Source organism: Nelusetta ayraudi, unplaced genomic scaffold (assembly GCF_046127955.1).
Source record: "Nelusetta ayraudi isolate G7.1 ecotype Tasmania unplaced genomic scaffold, CSIRO-AGI_Nayr_v1 ptg000039l, whole genome shotgun sequence".
Classification (NCBI taxonomy): Eukaryota; Metazoa; Chordata; class Actinopteri; order Tetraodontiformes; family Monacanthidae; genus Nelusetta; species Nelusetta ayraudi.
This window is the reverse complement of record NW_027466089.1, coordinates 565729-590677: the sequence shown is the minus strand read 5'-3', so window position 1 is coordinate 590677 and position 24949 is coordinate 565729. Positions and strand designations below refer to the sequence as shown.

Sequence of the window (24949 nt, the reverse complement as noted above, 5' to 3'; positions counted from 1 at the left end):
GCTCGTGTCTCAAACTTGTGTGACCCCCCCCCCACTCTCCCCTCCACAGACCACTGCATGGTGAACTTCATCAAGGAGAATCTGCTGGGGTCCGTCAAGGAGTTCAGGAACCGCTTCATTAATCCCATCCAGAACGGCCAATGTGCCGACTCCACGCTGCACGATGTGCGCATCATGAAGAAAAGGGCTCACATCCTCTACGAGATGCTGGCCGGCTGTGTTCAGGTTCGGGATGCAGATTGGCGATTCATTCATTAGTCGTTAGTTGATTGACCTTATCGATCGATTGACGATTGATTGATAAGCGGCAATTTTTTTCCTGAGAAGCTAAATGTCACAATGAAAAATGTGTAAGGAACACATTATAATGTTGAGGGTCCAATGTGACCCATTTTTACATTAGAGAACATTCAAAACACCATGTATTTTCTGACTTTAAGTAGACTTCTAATGGGTCACATTTCAACTTTAAAAAAAAAAAATTGTTGAAAAGTAACTTGTTGTAGTCATGAAAGAAAAAAAATGTTTAAAAACTGTTCAATTAATTGTGACTAATTTAATTTAATCGAATAAATTCTTAATCAACAAATTAATCGATCGTCGATTAATTGTTAACATCAACAAAGGAAAACTCCTACCTTGTTTTTTTTTTTTTTCTTTGATTCATTGAATCCTTCACAAATGAAAGTTATCTCTTGCTTCCGACAGAGAAAAGACTACACGGCCCTCACCAAGTTCCTGCCTCCTAAGCACGAGTATGTGCTGTCTGTCAGGGTGACTCCCATCCAGTGTACGCTCTACAGATACTACTTGGAGCACTTCACAGGTGAGAGCTGGTTTCTGGTTTAGTAGCTGCTGGTTTTAGTCACGTGTTTTGTATCAAATCACTCAATGGAAATGTGTCATTAGCGTACTGAAAGAAAGTGGTCCAAAGTTTGCTTTAAATTTGCTCGACCCGGATAGATGGAGTCACAATAAACAGAGTTTATATCCCTCGTATGAGCAGAACGAGAGGAAGAATTCCTCTGCTAATCTTTGACTCAGCCTCGTTCCACCGCTGACTATAATTATCCGAAAAGCGCTCGCCTAAATAGTTTTCATTTACCTAAAGGAGGTTACAGGTAAGTGGAAGGTCTCCCACTTTTCGCGTGCGTGTGTGTGTAAAAGTGGCAGCTGGCAATGTGCCGCAGGCTCAGTTTTAAGCCCATTTTCCCACGTCTCCCTAATGAAGAGCTCTGGGAGTGGGGTGGTCGGGGGGTGGGGCTGCTGAAGGGGGCGAACACGGGGGTCGTAAAGGACCAGGCGCGAAAAAATACTTTGGAGCAAAAGAAGCAGCAAGAGTTTTTAGCTTCAGATTAAAGACAAATAAAAGAATCGTCAAGAGCAAAATCTGCAGTGGAGGAGTGAAAGAGGAAGGGGGCGCTGTGGCTCACTAGGCAGGAGCGGGGACTGTTGCGGTGGACCTCAAGAGAGGTGTTTTGCCCGGGCATGGTGCTGCAACATGTGACCTCCCAGAGTCAATGAGGAGGACACACAGAGCTGGCATAACGTGACATCGCCTCATTCTGCAGAGATCTACTTCAAAGAGCAAAATGACTGAATCACAGTACTTCCAGTTTGTTTTTCCTTTTAGTTTTTTCTGCTGTTTATTATTTTATTATAATATACAGTACAAGTGTGAACAGATGGAGGATGCAACCGTAAAGCATATTTATCTGAGCTGCAAGAAAATCACTTTCCAGCGATTGTCTGCTCTTTTCCCCACAGACACGTGAAATAAATTCAACAGATTTAGCAAAACGCGCCAATTCGGACCCCCTCGCTATTTTCTGTCAGTGTGAAAAGCCTCTGCCGCCGGCCACCTAACACAAACACACACCCGTCTTCCTCGTCCTTCCAACTGGCTCCTTTGTCCGCAGGTGTGGGCAGTGCCGCAGAGGGGGGCCGGGGCCGCGCCGGCACCAAACTCTTCCAGGATTTCCAGATGCTCAGCAGAATCTGGACCCATCCCTGGTGCCTTCAGCTGGACTACATCAGCAAAGAAAACAGAGTAGGTTTCTGGGCGCAAAGACCAAAGTCAAACAGAGAAAATACACCTGATGCAAAGTTGCGCACGCTGCGGAAAAGCAACGGCGGCGCTGACAGGCCGCGCACCGCACGTATCGCCGTAGCGTGGATGGATGGATTGATGGTGGAAGGAAGGAATGGCTTCCTGAGAGCCTGCACAGCTGCCATCCAGCCAGCTGATGGGGTTTTTCTCTCTGCAGGGTTTTTTCGATGAAGACAGCATGGAAGAGTTCATCGCCTCCGATACGGAAGAATCCTCCATGAGTCTGTCTTCAGAGAACGAGAAGCCAAAAAAGTGAGCCACCTCACCTGCAGAGCAACTTCGCTTTATTCATTCCCCGTCGGCCGTCTCCGTGTCTGAATCGACCTCCTTCACCGTTCGTCCCCCTACTAGGAAGAAGAAAGGGAGGGGGAAAAAGAAAGGGTCCGAGGATTCCGACAGCGACGACGTGGAGGTCATCAAGGAGTGGAACACCAGCTCCCGGGGCAAGAACGGGGAGGGCCGCAACAGGAGAGAGTCTGTCGAGGAACGTAAGTAAACTAGACCAGTGCCCATACGTTTGAGTGATAATTGTAAATGATAATCAATTGGCAAACTGGTGTCTGTTTTTAAAGTGTTTAACAAGTCCAGCGAAAGCCACATTCAGACTGCCAGGCAAAATCTGATTTTTAGCCCATCCAGATTGAAACCGGATTCCTCTTTTGTAGTCTGAACAGTCACAAATCACATGAAATCCGATTTTTACAAAACAGATTGAGACCACCTTTGGGAGGTCTTTTCAAATGACATTTGGACAGATGCGTCTCAGTCTGATCCGCTCCAAACACACCTTTCAGTTTTGACTGCTGCTACTCACTCGAGGGCATTTATCGCAGCAAATCCATTTAGTTTTTTCCACTTTTGCAATTATATGATGTCACACGCTACACGCGCTGGAGAACGCCTCCGCTGACAGGTTTGCTGTAGTTCCGAGGAGGTCGTTGCTTCAGCATACCTGTCAGATGGGTCAATAATGTGGCCCAGTCTGAACAGAGCCAGATCCCATTTGGACACTTGCTAAAAACAGTGTGGACAGTCAGGCCTGAAATTGGAATTGAGAAGGAATCTGATTGGAATCTGATTCGCCTGCAGTCTGAACGCAGCCTAACAGGTCTAGCTAAGTTTGCTAGTATGTGAGGGTAATAGTACTACCTACTACTACTGCTCCTTATTCAGCAAATATGCCACGCTCCAGGTCTTCTTTTCCACCTTCAGGAAGTAAACTTGCAAACAGCGCCACACAAGGCCTGGCATAAGTACTGTAGCAGTTTCAGTAGTTTTGTCTGAACATTTTTGAACAAGGCTTTGTCTAAATGCCTTTTTCTTAATGTTTCAGAAAATGATTGGTTTAAAAGAAAAAAAATAGTCTCTGTGTAAACGGGCCCCGAGTTGCAAGGCGATAAGGAAAATACAGCAGGGAAAGAGGATCTTGTATAATCCCGCGAAAGAAAACATTTAACAACATTCCAGCTTTGGCGGCTAATTCCCGCACGCACGGCGCCGTCGACTGGCAGGGCGAACACATCATAGAGAAACTATGTGTTTATGGCGGCTTGTTATGAGGCCGCGTTGACTGCAAACAAACAGCTAATCTGTTACTTTTCGTGCGCCGCCAAAGCGCCTCAGCCCGCCGGCTCCACACCAGGGAGCCCCACCCCCGACTGGCACAAGGAGTTTGTCACCGAGGCCGACGCCGAGATCCTGGAGCACTCGGGGAAGATTACGCTACTCTTCGAGATCCTGCGCATGGCTGAGGAGGCAGAGGACAAAGTGTGAGTGTGCCGTTGCGTCGCCTCAGCGCGATTTCGGGAGAATGTGACTGAGTGACGATGCAGTGACACGGAGCGTCTCCCGTCCCGTCCGCAGGCTGGTGTTCAGTCAGTCTCTCATCTCACTGGACCTGATCGAGGACTTCCTGGAGCTCTCCTGCCGAGCTAAAGACGAGGACAAAGTCTCTCCGTATAAAGGTACATTGTGTGCAGCAAGCGCCACCCTTTGGTTGGCTGTCATCATTGCCTCCCATGTCACCTATCTTCAAAGGAGGCTCCAGACTGCCCCCACATGGTTGCATTTTGGCCCTAAAATTTGAGACGTGCAAGTCAATTTCCCAGCTTGTGAATTGAAATTGTCGTCACGTTTTTACGCTATAATTTTCACGTTATAACGTGAAACTATCACGTTTATTTGTGGAAGTTTCACGTTATAACAAGCTGGCCATCGAACTGCAGATGTCCACGTGAAATTTGGTGACAGTTGATCGCTGTTTTCGGACATTAAGCTACGCTAAACTTTTTACGTTCAGCGTTTTAGAATGTCCCCTCAGTATCACGTTATTAATTATCACAAAATAACGGGATAATTTCACATTTTCACGAAATAACGTGAAAATGACATTTGTGAATTTCAAACATTGTTGTTTCTGTATTTATTGCATGTGTCAGTAGTATAATGAACATAAGAAGAAATGTGAAGATTTACTTTGCAAGACCACCCCAGTGCACCCCTACAGTTTTAAGCTGGGGGCCACTGTGCTCATAAAAACAGGAAAAAAAAAAGTAAATCTGGAGCCCTGCACTCATGAAGCAAGTAATTGATGTACGAACCTCTGCTGTTTTTTTTTTCTTAAAGTGAGTTCTTTGGTTTTATGGTGCTGCATGAATTGATCTTGCATACATCGCACGAGATATTAAGTTGCAGAAGGCCTGTTTTTTGTTTCCCCCTGATGCTGAGATGCGGCTCTCACTCTGGTGAAGCAGGCCACCTGCAGCATGTATACTTGTACGCTCTCTGCCTGCTTATTACCCCCTTAAACACACACGCACACACACACGCACGCACGCACGCAGGCAGGCAGGCAGGCATTCACATGCGCACCGCCGCTGGTGTAAGGTCGTGTTCCTAATTAAACACCGGCAGCTGTTTTTACTTGAATTTTTGAAAATGATTAGACCTTGACTTTTTATTCTGCAAAAAATGTTTGCTCAAGGGTTTGTAATTTGTAATGAAAAGATCACAGCGGCATAATTGGAAACATACCGACGCAGCGGTTTATAAAGGCCGGTGAGGACGGTGGGTGGGTGGACGGGGGTTGGGTGACGGCGGTGATGTGACGGCGAAGACTAAACAAGGCCGGCCGGCCTCACACCAACACAACAGTCTGTCTGCTGATACTGAACCCAAGTTCTGTTGCCAAGAGAGAACAAATAAGGGCGTAGCCGATGATGATGATGATGACGATGATGATGATGATGATGATGATGACGTCGTGTGTTTTCGGAAGGTTTTGTGCAGATGAAACTCTGACAAAAAAAAAGAAAAGAAAAAAGTGAAGCCGTCAGATTTGATTTGGGTGCGACGTGTCTTTGAAGGTGAAGGCAAGTGGTTCAGGAACATTGACTACTACCGCCTGGACGGCTCCACCAACGCCACCACCAGGAAGAAATGGGCCGAGGAGTTTAACGACACCAGCAACATAAGGTAGAACACGAAGCGACCAAACGGAAGACGGTGATAGAAATACAAGCGGCTCTGTAGCTTTCCCCTCACTTCCTCTCGTGGCTCCGCCACTCTCCTCCAGAGGACGTCTGTTCCTCATTTCCACCCGCGCCGGCTCGCTGGGCATCAACCTGGTGGCCGCCAACAGGGTCATCATCTTCGACGCCTCCTGGAACCCTTCCTACGACGTCCAGAGTATCTTCAGGGTCTACCGCTTTGGCCAGCTGAAGACGGTCTTCGTGTACAGGTTCCTCGCCCAGGTGAGCGCGGCGTCGACCACAGTGTCCCACGTGATCAGCCTCCTGAAGTCCGGCCGTGATCGATGACACATTTGAGCGAGACCAAGCAGATCGTTACTGTGCCACCGGCAGTCTCACAGTCTGAAATTATCCATTAGGCAAATGTTTTCAGGGCAGGCTTTGAATTACTGCTTTTTATGTACTTTTTAAAAGTACTGCTACCTCTAATCAAGAAAAACCGGCCACCACAGCAGCTGCAGTGTGAGTTTCTTTTGATGATGGGCCAGAGCACCACAGCTTTTTTCCTAAGCACCTCCTTTTAAATACAACTTCATTGTTTCTGTCTCTTCTTCCCTATGATTTTTGAAGCTCGGTTCATTCTTCTCTGCAGCCGGCTTCTTCCTTTTATGTTTAGGTTACCATTCACATTGTCATGTTAAAAGTTAAGATTCCCTCCATCAGGTTCTGATAAACTGTTCCCATAACATGCTTGCTCACTCTAAAGGAGTTGAGCTTCACTAGTAGGTGGAGGCGTTTTCAAGATATAGTCAATGTTTTCACTGACATGTAGGTTGGAGTCAATATGTGTACCTAAATACTTCAACTTGTTAACTACCTCTACAATCTGTCCCTTAGTCGTAAGGGTCACAGGGACCTTCTCACGAAAGACGAGTTCCTGTGTTTTTGTTACATTGATCTCTAAGAAGTAGTTTCCAGTTTATCATTTGCGCCTGTCATTGAACTGTGAGAGGGAGCCAGGGCACCCAGATGCAAATTGTGGGAATCTGGGAATTGAACCTCCAGCCGTCTTATCGTGAGGGTCCAAGCTCTCGCTGTTTGTCCAGTATGGTGCAACTCTATTCAAGCTCCTTCTCCTCTCTCCTCCCCCTCTCCTCCAGGGTACCATGGAGGAGAAGATTTACGACCGGCAGGTCACCAAACAGTCTCTATCGTTCCGGGTGGTGGACCAGCAGCAGATCGAGCGCCACTTCACCACCACCGAGCTGGCCGAGCTCTACACCTTTGAGCCGGAGCTCCTGGACGAAACCTCAGGGAAAAAGAGGAAGTCGGCTACGCCTGTGCTCCCCAAGGTAAAAAAACAAAAACAAAAGAAGGGAAAAACAAAAACAAAAAGTTCTTTCTTCGACACAGGTTGTAAACAACTACTTAGTCTTCTGAAAGACATTAATTATTTTAGCTTAATGTTTCTATTTTTTTAAATGAAAAAAAAAAAAAAATCCACAACACACGGCCCTACCCAGGATGTAGCCGTATGTTCCTCGGGGGCGCTCACTCTGATTGGACACATGCCGTCTAAGGGTTTGGTGTGTGACAGGAACAGAGCGGCTGGAGCCGTTCCACTCCAGAGTCGGTTTACCGCAGATTACTGCCAAACATGCCATAAATTTCACAATCTGCCCTGCTTGTTTTTTTTTTGTTTTTTTTGGGCTTCCGCGACGACAAGCGCACCCAGTTTCCCACTGAAAACCGGCGGCGAGAACAGCGGTGGGTCGCAGCCAGTCGCTGCTTTTCTGAGCACCGCCACTCTGATGTAGGAAACTGTTTAAACTTAACAGTCGGCCGTAAAGCTGGGACGGTCACTTTTTTCTTTTTTTTCTTTCTTTCTTTGCTGTTCACTCTGCGAACCACATGCAAGCCCCTACCCCCCACCACCACCATCCCACCATCCCACCACCCCCCGCCCCTCTCTCACCCTCCCGTGGAGGAGGAGGAGAGGGCGGGGGGGGTAATTTTCACGCACCGCGGATCCACAATGTTCTGTTACACCCCCAGTGTTCAAAAGGGATGGATGTTTGTGAACTGAGACAAACCCGACAGACTTTTAATGGCTTTTCTCTCCCTCTCTCCCTCTCTCGCCAAAGGAAATGAGGAAACGTGCACCAGAGCAATTTAGCCCCAGTAAAACACCCGGTGCATCATGCGAGTGGTTAGTCTTCCTTTTTGGAGTTGAGCTCCTAAAATTTGGTTTATAACCTGTCTGGGTTTGTTTTTTTTTGTATTGTTCTAGTTGTTGTTTTTGGCTGGATCGTCTTAATTTGGATTTTTTTTTTTTTGTTGTTACTTTTCTTTGCACGGCCGTGCACTCTCTTCGCCTCGCACTCGGCTCGCCCCTCTTTGACGCAGGTGCTGTGTCACCGTCGCCGACCCCCTGGGGTTTAATGAGAACACGCAGCCCTTACATGGGCCACGCAGCTACTCCGCAGCTGCGTCGATTTGTCTGTTTACTGCTATTTACCAAATAGTCTTCTCATTGCAACACTGCTGCTGCCCGTCTATAAACCTGCTCTCCTCTTCTTTTTTTTCAATCCCTCCTCCGCTCTTCCTTCCCGGTCTCCCTGCTATATTTTTTCTCCTCTCCACGGCCCCTGCGTTTATTCATGTCCTCCTGAGTGGCTCCGCTTCTTTGTTTTGGTTCCACCGGGAATTACTGTGCGGATATCCGTAAACAGAATGCATACATACTCCACCAGGCGCAAGACTCTCTCCATCTCAGTCGGGAGAGGTGAAACCTTCATAGATGTGCTATTAACAGGTAGAAGCCTTTGCTGCTGCGTCTTTCACCTCTCGCCATGCGGCGCCGCACAGCTGGAGCTCTCGACGAGCGCTCGGTGAGCCGCGGCGGCGGCGCATCAAGATGTGCGTGTGATCTTTAACGAGCCCCGGCGACATTTACGTGACACGGTATTAAAAGGAAATAAATAATAAAAGGAGAGGCGGCGGCGGCGGACGAGCCCCGTTACGAGCTGAACCTGTTCTTGGCCGCGAAGCCTCGCTGTGATGTGGCAGCGCAAGAGTCGCGAGTATTGTGGAAGGAATTTGCCATCTGGAATGATGTGAAGATGAGTCAGACGCCCTCCATCACTCCAGGGCCCAGCGAGCTGCTCTGCGAAAGGAGAAAATGATCCGAGCCATGGCAGAGGGAGCTCGTTTTTTTTCCCCGGCTTATTCCTCTAAGCTCTTCAAGCTGGGAAGAACTCTTCCCGGTGCCAGCTTGGCTTTTGTCGCTCGCGAAGCCTCCGTTCGCAAGTGCAGCTGTTTTCAGTGGGTCGAGCGGCGCCGCTTCCTTCGTCAGTTCGAACCTCGAGGCCCCCTGACTGGTCGGGTGCAGATGATGAGCAGCGGGAGGCACCGCCGAGGGTTGCCGTGTTTGCGCGTGAATGGGCAAATACAAGAGTGGAAAAGGGCCAGAAAGTCACAATCACAGACTTGTACAAAAGTCAAGGTTGTTTAAAGGTCCAGTGTGTAAAATTTGGGTTGATTTATGATTTTTGTATTGGTAAAATCTTAACATGTTGCCCATACATACATTAATAAAAGTGTGTACTTGCAGTGCAATAAAAGTCATTTAGTTTTCCTATCCTTAGAACTGGTCTCATATATGTCGATAAAAATATACTTGCTTACAAGTTAGCTAAATAGTGCTCTAAATACGAAAAGCACTCTCAGGCAAGCTACCTTAAATACCCAACTTCCCCGACTTCCTTTACACACTGGACCTTTAAATACAGAAGAGATACAAATTTTAAATTTAACTCGTGCAGTGCATTTGAGCAAAAAACAAAGGACAGGCTGTCATATTTCCAATCATTACTTTCTGTCAAAGTCACTGCACAGTACACATGGCAAGGTGAGCAGTAACAGGGAAAGCAAAGTGTGTTTTCGTTACCCCTAGAATTGCGCAAAGCCTAAATATCGCAATAAAAAACTGGCAATGGAAACGCCTACATTTCGAACAACCTCTCAAAAGGTTTTGACGCTCTTATGAGGTGGTTTTTGAGATGTATTGGTATAGAGTTATATCGCAAAAGTGTCATGGAAACACTTTTTTTTCGCATTACACGTCACCGGACGTGACGTACGAGGTCACATGACCAGTTGACTTCAAGTGAAAATGGCGCGTTATTTTTTGGACGGAGAAGGAAACTGAATATTTTTTTTAATTAAAGAGAAAATATAAGCACCATTCTTGACAGCAAACAAACGTAAATAAACAAAAGCGTAATTCTGGTAAATCTCGCAGGACGAGATTTTACGAGAATTACGGCTATTGCACTTCACACCATTCAATGGAAACACCTGCAAATCGCAATTTGCTCTCTGTCGAAAAGCATCTCTTTTATTTTGCGAAAAACTGTAATGGAAACGCAGCCACTGATGCTCGCGGTTGTTCTCCCTGGAAGATCCTGGCCGTTTCACGTTGAACCTCCACCAACAGACCCCGACGGCTGCTAAAAGACACGGGCCTGATGACACACGCGCACACACCCAAATTAACTCTCTGACTCACCGCTCGACCCGTGTGCCGTGTGGTTCTCTGGGAGGCCCGATCAACGGGCCGCAGCCACGACGCGACGGCGACGACGAGCCAAAAGGTTTTCTGCTATTTCTGCCCGCCCCCCCCCCTCCCGGTTTCTTGCAGGATTTGTCTGAAGCAGGTCAGGTTGTCGATTCTTGTGTCTGTGTTCGTGTGCGGCGAGTGTCTCTTCCTGTTCCTGCGTCTCCTGCCCCTCCCCCCCATTACCAGCCACCCCCCGCCCCACCTCCCCTTGTCCTTTCGCGATGCCCAACATTAACCCCACCCCCAGTTTTTCCCCCTCATCCTGTCATCACCGCCATCTGTTGCCTCACTGACTCACAGTTTTTTTGCCTTTGAATGTTCAAAGCCAGCCCAGTAAAGTTGCTGTTTTTCTTCCTCTCTCTGTCTCTCTCTCTCTCTCTCTCTCTCTCCCCCTCCATCTCTCTCTCTCTCTCTCTCTCTCTCTCTCTCTCGCTGGCCCTCGTCGCCCTTGATGAAGGGTCATTACTTAAACCCCTCTCTTAAAGATGTCTCCGCGCTCCTCTGAGAAACTAATTGGAGACAATGGCCACAGGATATCTCGCCCGCTAATAACAAAGAAGGAGCGCTCGCTCGCTCGCTCGCTCGCTCGCTCAGACGGGAGCCGTCCCGCCCATCCCGACACATCCTCGCCCATTTCCTCCGCATGTTCCCGTGCAACGTGCAAGCACACGCACCATGAGGCGCTATCTCTGCAACGTCGTGCTAGCTGGGCCACTCCTGCAGTCGGTGCTTCCCAGCAGGTGACGGCTGCACCGGTCATTAGCCTCTGTCAACTCCACCAAAGGGCTCCAGGAGCCACGACACACTCACACGGCAGCACCGAAGGCATAAAACACCATGTTTTTCCCATTAGTCATTGGAATCCGCCGTGACCTTTTAAAAGTGAATTCTCAAGTTAATAGAATTTAAACCGATATGTAGCTCTGCTTTTTCTCTTTCGCTCTCTCTCTCTCTTTTTGACAGATCTCTGGGTTATTGCAGGTAAAGAACGTGTAGAGCCGATGCTTGGATCAGGGACTGCAGAATTAATTAGCAAATTAGGAGTGATGAGTAAATCTCAGCAGACAGCAACATGGTTCACATATTATTATTTTTTAATTTTCTGAATCCTGAATTTTGTTCCATTAGCAGTTTGCAAGAAGTGAATCCACTCCGACACGTGCAACGAGGGCCCACCTCAGTTCACGATATTCAGCTGTGCAGCGGCTGAGAATTACCAGAACCTCCTCCCTGTACTTTCTCCTCGTTAGCAAAGCTGCTGCCGTGTCATCTCTGCATTCGCAAGTTCTGTCTTTCCAACCCCGCTGCCGTGCTCGTTTATCAGCACTGTAAATCTCGCTGCCTGTCGGCTCTGTCACAATCAGAACGTCCTCAACGCAACTTTTTTTCTTCCCATCATCTGTCTCACATCTTTGGAGAGATCATAAACTGTGAAAGACTGTCAGCTCTGCTAACACGTTGCCCGGCTCCAACTCTGGCTGCGTTTCCATTACCATTTTTTGCAAAATGAAAGCAATATTTTCGACATACAATTGAGATTTGCTGGTGTTTCCATTGAAGTGCAAAAGCCCGTAATGCTCGTAAAATCTTGTTTTACGGAACATAATTCTCGTGAAATCTCTTCCAGCAAGATTTACGAGAAGTATGTTTGCGTTTGTTTACGTTTGCTTGCTGTCAAGAATTGTTGTTAGATTTTTTTTCTTTTTGATTACTTGTAAAAAAATATTCTGTCTCCTCCTCCGTCCAAACATAACGCGCCATTTTCACTTGGAAGTGAGGTGGTCATGTGACCCCGTATGTCTCCTCCGGGGATGCTTAAATGCGAAAAAAGTGTTTCCATGACACTCTTGCGATAAAACCACCTCATGAGGGCGTAAAAACCTTTTAGCGACATTTGAGAGGTCTTTCGAAAATTTAGGTTTCCATTGCCAGTTTTTTATTGCAATATTTAGGTTTTTTGCGCAATTCTAGGGGCAATGGAAACGTTGCTACTGTCTCTGTAGCTTGCCCCCCCCCCCCCCCCTTCCCACAGATTTCTGCTGTCCTCTATGGCTCCCAGCGACGCATTCACGTGGATGGAATTCACCCAGAAGTCGCCTTTAATTTTCAGACCAAACGGTCAGAAAATTACTATCATCCTATGATTTTAACCCCCCCCTTTGTCGCTTCTTGGGAACCTGCGCACCGGCTGAGAACTTCTCTGCCCGAGCTGAGCCGAGTTTTTTTTTTTTTCTTTCTGTCGGAATGCACCGTATTTATTATCTTTGTTTATCCCCCTGGTGGCGCTGCGGTTTTCTCGTGCTGTTGTGGGATTGAGTGATGGCTCGGTAAACCCTCTGACACGACCGGGCCGCTCCGGGTCTGACAACATGATCCAGAGGGCAGTTGTTTGGCCTCCTGGTGTCAGACAGTAAGAAGGACCCTAGTGCTGAGGCGTGTGTGTGTGTGTGTGTGTGTGTGTGTGTGTGTGTGTGTGTGTGTGTGTGTGTGTGTGTGTGTGTGTGTGTGTGTGTGTGTGTGTGTGTGTGTGTGTGTGTGTGTGTGTGTGTTACTTGTGCTGTGCAGCTGAGAGCGAGAGAGAGCATAGTTTAGACTGGCTATGTTTAGGTATTACAAATATCTCAGCCGCATTCCTGCAGCGGGGGGATCCTGTTTTTGACTCCTCCGCTGCCACGTCGGGAGCACCTGCTCCTCAGGAGCAGTTCTCTTTTTTTTTTTTTTTTTTTTTTTGCTCGATCGTGGCTCCAAATGAACTCCAAAGAAATCCAAAAAACTTGCGATAACTAAATGTCTGAGGAGCACTGAGGACACTTAGTTATGGGGGGTCCCTGTCATTTTGACATTCTCTCATCTTTTATTTTTCAGTCCTCCAGTGCGACGCTGTTGTCTTCCCCAGCCTCACTGTTTTCTCAGTGACATTCGCTGCGTTTCCGTGACCCCAAGAATTGCGCGAAACCTAAATATCGCAATAAGAAACTGGTCATGGAAACACGTAAACTCCGAAAAATCTCTCAAATATCACAAAAACGTTTTGACGCTCTCATGAGGTGGTTTTTCAGATGCATTAATATATAGAGATATATGGCAAAAGTTTCATGGGAACACTTTTTTTCGCATTGACGTGTCACCGGACGTGATGTACGGGGTCACGTTACCAGTTCACGTCAAGTGAAAATGGCGCTTTGTGTTTTCGCGTTAAAGCTAACCATACAGCAAACGAGCGTAAACAAACAAAAGCAAGCGTAAATCTCGTAGAATCTCGCTGCAATTCTCGATTTTCCGAGAATTGCAGCTTTTACGCTTCCCACCATTCAATCGAAACACCTGCAAATCGCAATTTCAGAAATATCGCTTTTGTTTTGCGAAAAACTGTAATGGAAACGCAGCTCTGGACGCGATGAAAAACTCTTCTGGTGGAAGCACGTCTGGGTTTTTTTTTGTGTGTGTGACACAATAAGTGGTCCTGTGACTGCAGGAAACCGGGGGGTTAACGCGGCTGCGAATGTTCTCGGCTCGAAAGAACGTTTCCAACGCCGAGCCAAACCCCCCCCTGCCTGCATGAAAAACCAAGAACTATTAATGCAAGTAGGTGTTTAATTGCGCCGGACCTCTCACAGTCAAGCGGCCACCTCAAGCGCGGTGGCCAAGTGCACATCGGCGCCGGTGCCAAGTTGTAAAGTCTGCATGAGGCCTCCGCTCGCTGCTTTTCATCCCTCCAATGTTGAGTCTGCGAACGGTAGAAAGAGCTCTGGATCATTTATAGACTGTTGGCACTCCACGCTGTTTTCATAATCATAATCGTGCGCGAAAAACCTTGCTGAAGGAGAAGCAACTTTCAGAGAATTCAAACAATTTTCATGCAGTAAATCAGCTGTTCTGGATCCCTTCGAGTCTGGTGCGATACTGTGAGGTTTAGCATTGTGTCGGGTAAATACAGGGCCAATATCGATATGACCGACAAGTCTTTAATCATTAAAAGCGATTAAAATCATTTCAAGTCATTTTCATGTTAAAAAAAAGTATATAATTCAAACTTTATGGCCACAGTATTGTAGCGAGAGAGGCTGAAATGTAACTATTGATCTCAGATTACACTGTTATGGATTGGTACCAACATTGGTATTGATGTTTGGATCAGTACACAAGCACTAATTCCTTCTAATCTGCCACTGTGCACATTTTTCAGTCAAACCTTTAGCTTGTTAAGCGGTCAATTGCTGCTGAAGCAGCGACGGTCGTTCAAGAAAAAGACTATGACTAAAACTAAATCAAGTTTTTGCTGTTAAAATAAACACTGCATCTGCAGACCTTCTTGCACAGAAGAAGCTGCTCCCACAGAGCTTTTGACTGGAACTTTAGTGACCACCAACCAAGAAAGAGACTAAATGCCAATGGATGAGAGCATCTCCACTTCTGGAAAACTGAGCGGCGTTGAAGCCTTTAAGACATCAAAGGTCTTTCTTCACTGTTTCCGCTCTGTCAAATTTGTCCTGTCGGAGCTCCACGGGTGCCAAGGTCGCTCCTTGTCTGAACACCTACTGCGCCCTTTGTTGTTCCACCTCTTCGTCACCTGTCTGGCAGCTCAAACCAAAGCGGCTTCCTTTTTTTTCCCCCCTCTCCCTTTATCCAAGTAGCTCCGTCCGTCCGTCCGTCCATCCGGGGCCTTGAAGCTCTGGCGGCGTAATTACAGTCGCAGTCTCAGAAGTTGGCCAGCCTTGTTCGGGGGTGGCCTGCCTTCGTCCTGATTAGCTGCGGTGGCTGGGAAACATAAACACGTGTCAGCAAGGAGAGCAATCAGGTCTGCCGCTCCGGCAAAAGGGGCTGGAGGCCGACGTGCGTGTAGGTGTAAGAAAAAGGGGAGGGGGGAAAAAAAACAAAAAAACTCCAGGCAGCAGCTTGTCTCCTCCTACCTGTTTCACACACCTTGTCTGCTGGAGTTCCCAGCCGTGGATTCCATCACACGCCGCCCTTGCCCTCCAGCTCGGGGTGTGCGGCCCACTGTTTATTTTCTGTTTATCCGACACGAGCCCGCAATCACCGCTTAATTTCATCGTCGGGCCTCCTGCTTTTGTCCTCTTCTTTGACCTAATACGGGTGACGTCCATGATTGATTTCTTGTTTGCCGCCTCGCGCCCCGCGTCGCCCTTGGAAAGCAAGCCCCCCCATCCCCTCCAACACCCAACCCCACGCCCCTCTCGGGCAGCCCGCGCCGGAGGTTAATGATGCAACTCGTGTACGACATTGTTTCTAGATTACAAAGTCTCAGCCTAATGTAAAGAGAACTGGAGACAGAGAAAAGCAAACACGCTGCGGGGAGAGTAATTTTATCCACACTGGGGCGGGGGTGGGGGGTTACGAGTGGCGGCGCTCTTTTAAGTTGGTTCAGGTATTGTTTTCAATAACAGTGTCGTCATGGAAACCACAACCACCGCCGTCACCCCTCCCCAAAAGTACAAAAATCCTTTTATTTTTTTTTAATATACACACAAACATTCGGAGTGTATTGAGTTGGCTAATGCGGGACTGACACTGGAGATCAGCTGTGAAACCGCAACAAGGCACAGCGAGGAAAAAAAGTTATTCATAACCCTATTATTTATAACGTGTTTATAACTAACAGAATTCCAACCCAGTATTGTTAAGCCTAATATACAGTGATGATTTTAAACAAGCGTGGAAAACATCCATATTGCACTATGTGTTCAACACATTTGAGATCACAGCTGTATATCTTCCCGACGGGGCAACTCATGCAAAACATAAACATGCGCAAAACACAGCAACACGCTGTACACAAAACACAGGTTTGCATCAGGAAAACCTTCCCTTCATACACACTTTTACCTGATATTCACCTTTCCTGGTTGTCCTGGTGTCGCCTTAAGCTCAGGTTGACTCTCTCTGCCTTTTTTTTTTTTAATTCTTTAAAAAAAAAACAACAACAAACAAACAAAAAAACATGCCTTTTGTTGCAGGATCCTGTTCTGGCGGAGATGCTGCAGAACAACAAGGACCAGATTGTGTGTTACCATGAACACGACTCCCTGCTGGACCACAAGGAGGAGGAAGAGCTGAGCGAGGAGGACCGCAAGGCAGCTTGGGCCGAGTACGAATTAGAGAAAAAGGTAGGCAACAAAAAAACCCATTCGCAATACACCATCAGCGGCAGCCTCAGCAAAATGCCTGCAAAACGGGCCACTTGGGCCCAGCCGGGCCGGTCCAGTTGAGAAGTGTTGCCGTCCATGGGAAGGGTTCGGGTGTTTATAAAGAGACGAGCTATATTTGTAGCAGAGCGTCGCATTTTTCGCATTGCTCGAACATAAGTTCTTACTCACGTTGATTACTGTCTGGTTGTGTGGTCAAATGCATCAAATAAAGACTTCCAGAGCAGAGAGTTCTCTCTTTGAAGTGAGCGAAGATGACTAACATGATCAGAATACACGGAGCTGGTAAGTTGGTCATTGATGAAAGACAGGACGCCCGCTTCCTCTCTCTCTCTCTCTCTCTCTCCCTCTCCCCCCCCGCCCCCCCCCCCTCTCTCTCTCTCTCTCTCTCTCTCCCTCTCTCCCTCTCTCCCTCTCTCTCTCCCTCTCTCTCTCTCTCTCTCTCTCTCTCTCTAGCCCAGAATGCGCCTCACGTCCCGTCCCATTAGCTTCTACACAGATCCGTTTCTCAGGTTGCGTAGCAGACGTGACGTTTTTAAAAATGATTACCGACCCGCAACAGCTAGGAGCGTAATCGAAGGCAAAGGCCTCCTGCGTGCGGAGGAAGTCAAGTGTAGAAAGAGGTTGACCGTGGCGCTCGCTTCAAAAGTAAAAGCCTCGTGAAAAGAACGCACATGAGCACACTCGTTGGAAGAAGCGAATTATGGCTAGAATTTACTCCACCACCCAGACTAGAGAAACAGATTTCTGCTTCTCGACATTATTTTAAGAGTAGCTGTTATTGTTAAATTCACTTTACCACTTTGTGTCTAGTTAGTTTGCTGAGGAAATGAGAAAAATCCATTGTTTGCTTCTGATAGATTCTGTCCAAATGTTGCTGGCGATGCCTTTTATTTCCGTCTATATTTCATCCATTCATCACCAATTCTCGCCGTCATAGAGGCATTTTCAAATGATTTTAAGATTGCCTGAGAGATTTTTTTTTACTACACTTAGGGATGCAAATTATCGATTAATTCATTACTCGTTAGTTGATTGACCTTAACGATCGATTAACGATTGATTTATAAGAGACGATTTTTCATTTAAACTTAAGAAAAAAAAAACCAAAACTGTGATGTAGGTATATTATGACCATCACAGTATCTACAGGTGAATAGCTCTTTCCTGCTATTACACTGTTATAATATTAACTACCCGCGAAAAAATTGTTCAATTAATTGCGACTAATTTAATTTAATCGATTTAATTCTTAATCGACAATTAATCGATAATCGATTAATTTTTAACATCCCTACACAAAATCCAAGACTGGACCAGAACATAAGACAATAAGACGTGGATAAAAATAGACATCTGACGTTTCGATTGAAGAAACTCAAAGAGAGAAAAATGACAAAAACCCAAGAATGAATTGAACCAGAACATAATCAAACCAAACCGAAATCATGAGCAGCGACTTTGCAAAGGTGGAAGATTGAAAGGAGAAACACAATGTGCCTGATGGGGTGGAAGAGATGACGGTAGCCAACAGATAAGCCATGGTAAATGTGTGAAGGAGAAGGGCGGTGGGGGGGGAGGACAGTCAACCTCTCCCGAAATCAAAGGCGCCCACGTGTGCAGCTGCCGAGGCTCCCGCCCGGTCGGTTCGTGGAGATGTCTGAGTTGGTGTCGCGTCTGGAGAACCCTGTCATCACTCGAGGTCAAACAGACGACAGGCCAAAACACGGGGCCGGCCTGCAGCCTGCTGCCACAGGAACCGGTGCGAGGTGGAGGTCCGGACAGCAGCGTCCTCCTGCACCTCCTCCTCCACCACGCTGCCGCTCTCCTCTTCCTCCCCTTCCTTTCTTGTGGGACAAGAAAGAAGGGTATAAAGACTGGCCCTCCCAACACACACACACACACACACACACACGGGTAATCCTAGATTCTAATTCACCCTAATGATTATTTTTCCAACACACTCTCCCTCCGTGTGCCATAAGCGGCTTTTCCCTCAGAGCGCCCCCGCCTTTAAAGAGAGCAGCCGGTTCCCAGTCACAGGGAGGTGGGAGAAAGGAAAAAAAAATAAAAAATCCAAGTGTTCAAGTCGGCGGGTATTTTCTTTTTTTCTTTTTCTTTTTTTTTTCGTTTAAAATTCTGTTACGAAGAGAAGATGCTCTTGTGATCATCCCGGAGAGGCCGGTGGCCTTGACGCCGTCGACCCCGCAGATTTACATACAGCAGGAACCTCTGCTAATGTCTTTACATCTTCAGGGTCGGGCCAGCGGCGGCCAGGGGGGAAAGCTCCTTGTTTGAATATGGGATTTGCAGTTCAGGAAGTGGGGAAAACCCACTGGCGGCGGCGAACCCAGGAACCTCCAGTCTGGGATGACTTCAGCTTTGTCACAATACTCGGGAGAATTCTCGGGGCAAATTTAGATCTCAGATGCCGATTTTTAATGGAAATGAGGTCAGGTCTCCATTTTTTTTTTTTTTTAATATGTGTGAAATCTGCAGAAGGGAACGCGGCCCAGGCCGAGGAGTGGGTTCGTGTCGGTGCACGTTCGCTGGCACGTATCACGGCTAATGCAAAACCAAGTGCACCAGTGATTCGTTCTCTTGAAAAAGTTGGCTTTCTCTTGATGTGCTTGGGGATGCCTTTGGATTTGATTTAGGCTTTACAAATAAAAGGTCATTGATTTATTGATTTAAAAACACTGTGTACTCAAAGAATTAAAAAAAATGCATCTCAAATGATTTCATACACCATTATTTTAATAAACATCTTAGTTATTCAATTTAAAACTACAACCTTGTTGTTGAGGCAGCTGAGGTTCTTAATGTCGGAATGGTTATTTTTCAGCATTTAAGTTTTTAATTAGAGTACTAGTGGTATTGGTAATAGTATTTCTTGAATTCTTTTTAGTCAGATGTGTAATTATTTAATTGTATACTTATTTTCCTCTGATGCCACCGGTTGCTAGAACTGGAGAATTGGACTAAAATCGGTATTGTTTCGAGAGAACTGCAACAAAAGGAATTCTGTGCAGATTGGCTCTGATTTTAGGGCAAAAAAGAGGAGGAAAAAAAAAACGCCTCAAGAGAGCGCACAAACTTTACTGCGAATTAGAGGAAGTCGTTTCGAATTATGCCGTTTCCATAAAATTCCTAATGAGACGTTCCTAATGGATGTTAAAAGGCTCTGCGGAAAGGCACTAAATGTCATCCTTGGCCCGTCCCGGCCCGCACGGAGAACCCGATGAGAACCATTTCTGCCCCACGGGTTCTCGCTCACTGAATGGCGTTTCCACAGCCGGCTTCTGTCTCGGGGGGGGGGGCGGTACGCAAACACGTTAATGCGTGCGAAAAGGAGAGTAGATCAGCTTCTTAATTTCAAAGTAACGTGTAGAAAAACAACATTTTAATTTGGATTTTTATTTCCTGGCGGGGCTTCCAGCCCTGCTGGCTGGCGAGCGGCGAGGCGGCTGGAGCTGGGAGCTGCTTATGTTGTGGTTTTTGTGGTTGCTTTGAGGTTTCGCACTGTTTAAGCCTGCACACCTGTCTCTCTGGCCGCGTCCAAAGACCCTGGCTGGCCCCCGAGACTCACACACACACACACACAGACAGACACACACACACACACACACACACACACACACACACACACACACACACACACACACACTGACAGACACACACACACACACACACACCTACATACCGGATGGCCAGATTACAGAGCACGGGGGGGGGAAACCATCTGCAACAAGAGGCTCAATTACACACAAACATCGGCGTCCTGCTTCCCTTTTGCCGGGGGAGCGGAATGGGGAAGAAGTTTCTGGACACTTGTCCTCACACACAGCCCAGTCAAGCGGCTCGCGTGTCTGTATGTTTGTGCGTGCGAGGAGATGAAAGCTCCTCGCAGACTCGTCCGATCCGCTCCGTCCTCACGTGCCTTCAATAGCCTCCCCTCTCTCTCTCTCCTCCCCGACTCCTCAGGGTCTGTCCATGAGGGGCACCTACGGGACTCAGTATTCCCAGATGGACATGGGCGCCGGCTTCCACCCCTTCAACGTGGCAGCTTTGGCCTCCATGACCAACCAGCAGCTGGAGGTAAGTAATGAGCTCCACATGGACCCCTCCCCTCCCCTGCTCTCTCTCTCTCTCTCTCTCTCTCTCTCTCTCTCTCTCTCTCTCTCTCTCTCCCCTTCTCCCTCTCCCTCGCTCTGCCGTCCCCCCACGGCACGGCGCCCCACATTCCTCAGACCCCACTGCTAATTGTGACAACAGTCTAGTAGCCATGGTGCCCGCTTTCCTCCAGCCAGTGGCTCCTAATGCTCCACGTCTGGGCCAGCGGCTATATTTGTCCGGGCTGAGTGACGGGACAGAAGGTGCGCAGGCCGGCCGGTTCGCGGCTGCTCAATAAAATGAGCTTAAGGGTGTTTAAACGCTGAAGGAACCGCCCGCCCCTGAAATGAAAAGCCAATCGTTGTTCGGGGACGTTAGCGCGACACCCCGAGAGATCGATTTCATTACGAGTCTGACTGAATGCAGATAAACCTGTCAGTCTGACTCAGATTATACTCGCCTTGAACCAGGCTACGCATCGCGACTGGAGCTGCGTTTCCAAGACAGTTTTTCGCAACAAAAAAAGAAGTACAATTGCAATTTGCAGGTGTTTTTATTGAATGGTGTGAAGCGCATAAGCCATTATTCTTTTAAAATCTCTTCCTACGAGATTTTATGAGAATTACAGCCACGAGATTCTCGTCCTACGAGATTTACGAGAATTACGTTTGTTTTTTTTGTTTGTTTTTCCGTTTGTTTGCTGTCAAGAATGTTTGTCATATTTTTCACTTTGATTACTTGTAAAAAATAATCTGTCTCCTCCGTCCAAACATAACACGCCATTTCCACTTGACGTGAACTGGTCACGTGACCCCGTAACATCATTTGCAAAGCCTAAATGCGAAAAAAAAGTGTTTCCATGACACTTCTGCGATATATTTCTCTATCGATACGTCTGAAAAGCCACCTAATGAGAGCGTCAAAAACTTTTAGCCATATTTGAAGGGTTTTTCGAAGTTTAGGTGTTTCCATTCCGAGTTTTTTTTATTGCCACATTTAGGTTTGGCGCAATTCTAGGGGTAATGGAAACGCAGCTACTGATGGACAAGTAGCACATTTTCCATCTCTTCACCTAAAACCCAGAGTCTGTTATCGCTGCACGCGTTCCAACCTAAAGGGACATATTTGACAGCAGGGGAAGGAGTCATGAACAGAACAAGATGAAGACGGAAGCTTTGTGAGTGCTGCAGCACTGGAGACAGCGTCCAAACCCAGTCACTGTATAGTATTAACCAGCTTCTGCTTCCTGACTCACTTGCCGATTGTTGCAACTGTACTATAGTTAAATTTAAATATTTTGGCGAAGCGTCCGAAACGCATGTCACAAAAAACCAACTGGATGAATGAGATGCAGCGTCTCCTTCCAGTTCTCCGGAAGATCTGCTGACCTTTCATAAAACAGTTTGTGTACAACTTTTTTCCCCCACCCCAACACCGGTACAGAGGTGTTTACCTTTGCGAAGAGTCGTGTTGACTTGGCGATTTCCCTTTTTCCGAGCTGTGAAGGTATCAGACCTTTATGAAATATCCTAAACAAACTGTTTGGCGATATCAGCGAGCAGCTGCCCCGACTTCCTGTGTCGTTCCGTGACGTGAACCTCAAGTGTTGGCCGGGTGTCCAAGTGTTTCTGTGCTTATGTGTCAAAAATGAACTGCGAAAACCGCGCGTCATGGTGTTGCGTCCCCAATTTGTGTCCAGGGTCTCATCAATCAGGGACGACAGAAAGTCATCGAAGCGACAAACGCCTTGAAGATGTTTCCGCGGGAATCTCTGGAGGACATCATCAGCAAAGTGGTGCGTGTCGCAAACTCAAGTTGGCGCATCTTTTGTCACAATGGAGACTATACAAATACATTTTAAGCAAAAAGATAAACATTCAGAGGGTTTGTAAATGTGCTTTGTTGCAACTTTGTCTCGAAATGCCTCTGGCTTTTTGTCCTCGCAGTGGCAGGAGAACCCTGGGCTGCTGGAGAGCCAGGTCCAGTCCGTCGCCATGGCTCAGCAGGCCACCCTGGAGATGGAGTTCAAGCGTCGGGAAGCCGTCTACAGAGACGTCCTCAACAGGCAGCAGTCGGTAAGAACCAGGAAACCGAGAACCAAGAGCAGACCAGGAGGTTTTGGCCAAATAAAGATAAAAATAATAAGATGCATGCAAATATGTGCACCGTAAATGTGCACCGGTAACTCTGCACACTCAGAGGTGCCGTACTGGTGTATGAGAAGCACCAAGCATCTAAGGCTGCGTTCAGACTGCAGGCGAATCTGATTCAAATCAGATTCCTTCTCAAATCTGATTTTTAAGGCTGACTGTCCACACTGTTTTTAGCAAGAGTCCAAATGGGATCTGGCTCTGTTCAGACTGGGCCACATTATTGACCCATCTAACAGGTTGGTGTAGGAACCACGTCAGAGCATCTGTCCAAATGCGATTTGAAACTACCTCCCCAAGGTGGTTTCAATCCGTTTCGCAAGAATCGGATTTCATGTGATTTGTGACTGTTCAGACTAGAAAAAAGGAATCCGGTTTCAATCTGGATGGGCTAAAAATCGGATTTTGGCAGGCAATCTGAACTCGGCCTTATATACCAAAGAATCCTGGGAGATCTAGGCAGCAACGATCCAAATGTAGATGGAAGGACACAGCTTGATATGTTGGTCTATTTGCTTAATATTGACAGTCTGTTAACCATCTCTGTTCCTCCCTCCCCCTTCCATCCAGCTGATGATGCTCGTCCAGAAGCTGATCACCAACAGGAAGGTGCAGGAGCAGCAGCTGGCCCTGGCCAACCAAGCCACGTACTTGAACCAGTTGGCTATGCAGAACGGTATGATGGGACCCAGTGGGATGACTCAGATGGACCTGCTGGGCCTCTACCAGCAGCTCCACGGCCTGGGCTCCCACCAGCAGGGTATGGGCAAGAGCCCCGGACCCTCCAAGGGCCTTTAAAGAGTCGGATCAACTGTCCCTTCAGCCCAATCCCAACCACCCAACCACCCACCCGCCCATCCCCCGCTAGGCTAGCCCGCTCTCCCAGCGGTCCCTCCCACCCAAGTGAGGCTCGGCTCCCTGTTATCAAAGCACTGTGAGACTGTTCAGAGCTGGAGGACGACTGGGCGGAGGACCTCGGGAGACCAGACTGACGTCCACTCAGGCCTCAAGTGGGACGGCGTCTCGGTCCTTTATTCCATCGCCCGCTGGGAGAAGGTTGGGCTCTGTAATGTAAAAATGACTGTGTGCGAGAGGAATCCATTAAGAATTTCAAACGAAAAAGTTAATGTATATACAGCCTTAATGTTATTCAAGTTCTATATCTTCTCTTTTCGTGTATTTAATGACGAAAAAAAAAAAAAGCCCCGCCAATGCTTCAAAGCGTTGTATCGTTCCCCTTAGAAGAGGGTCTCCTCAAGATTTAAAGTCAGTTTTTTATACTGTTTTAAATGCCTAAACCCCAGTGGGACTCGTGTCGTTGGTGACTCTTATTATGTAAAGCTCCTCATCGTCATCATTCCCAGTAGATTCCGTCACCGACACCTCTAGCCGAGCAGGCGACCGGCGGCGCTGCGACGCCCTGCTCTTTTTTTTGGGAGATTAAAAAAATAAAAAAATAAGTCAAACTCGAAAACAGAAAAAAACATTTTAAGAAAAACAATATGGCCTTATGTTAATTTCCTAAAAAAATAAAAAATAAAAAATGTGTAAATTTCTGAGATTTGTTGACAACCTTTTTTTAAGTACACTTTTACGTGTTTACGTTAGTTGTCGCTGAACATGATAATGGAATGCTTGTGTTTTCAAAACTGCCTGCCGGTTCCTCGGACCCTCCCCCAACTTTTTTTTTCCCCTAACATCCTGCCCATCGTCGCGTGGTGTCTAGCATAGCCTGTGCGTTCTCTCTCTCTCTCTCTCCCTCTCCATCCTTTCTGTTCCACTTGTGTTTGACCCCCCGAGCTCGGGCAAAGATCGGGGTCCCACAAAACGCAACGCGGCTCAGCCGGACTGCACAGCCCGGCTGATCTGCTCCTTCTGCTTTGTGACAAATGCCTTCTGGACAGTGTAGTCCCACCAGGCAGGGCCCCACTCCTCCTAGACTACCTGTACTCTACTTTAGCACATTATTATTATTATGACATGTTTTTTCTTTTTTCTTTTTTCTTTTTGTTTTCGGCTTCTAAACGCTTAAACTGGTGTAGCTGTTATCCATGAGGAGTGTGTTCTGTACATTTCTCATGAAGAGATGCCTGTGATCTCTCTCGTTGGCTCCTGTGTTTGCACAAAATGTATTTCATAAATGTAAGAAGAAGAAGAAGGAGAAGAAGAAGAAGAAGAAGAAGAAGAAGAAAAAAACCTTTTTGGCTCTCTTTTCAGAATGTTCTTATGTTAGCAAATACACCAACACCATGGTTCTGATCCGCTATTATCTTGATAAGTATTTAATATAACATTTAATAAAGTGACCAAAACAGTGAGAA

The 24949-nt window shown here is 47.1% G+C and overlaps 1 protein-coding gene across 2 annotated transcripts in view; it reads left to right on the top strand.

Moving 5' to 3' along the window:
• The window catches only part of atrx (ATRX chromatin remodeler), a 36613-nt gene extending 11664 nt beyond the window's left edge, over nt 1-24949 (top strand). For both annotated transcript variants that reach the window (XM_076032861.1, XM_076032860.1), the window contains exons 20-34: nt 50-225; nt 709-826; nt 1920-2050; nt 2268-2362; nt 2462-2598; nt 3726-3879; nt 3974-4074; nt 5476-5584; nt 5685-5862; nt 6741-6932; nt 16177-16326; nt 20350-20463; nt 22178-22273; nt 22425-22553; nt 23199-24949. In XM_076032861.1, the coding sequence (XP_075888976.1) occupies nt 50-225; nt 709-826; nt 1920-2050; nt 2268-2362; nt 2462-2598; nt 3726-3879; nt 3974-4074; nt 5476-5584; nt 5685-5862; nt 6741-6932; nt 16177-16326; nt 20350-20463; nt 22178-22273; nt 22425-22553; nt 23199-23426 (2108 nt within the window). In that variant the 3' untranslated portion in view covers nt 23427-24949. The remainder of the gene's footprint in view (nt 1-49; nt 226-708; nt 827-1919; nt 2051-2267; nt 2363-2461; nt 2599-3725; nt 3880-3973; nt 4075-5475; nt 5585-5684; nt 5863-6740; nt 6933-16176; nt 16327-20349; nt 20464-22177; nt 22274-22424; nt 22554-23198) is intronic.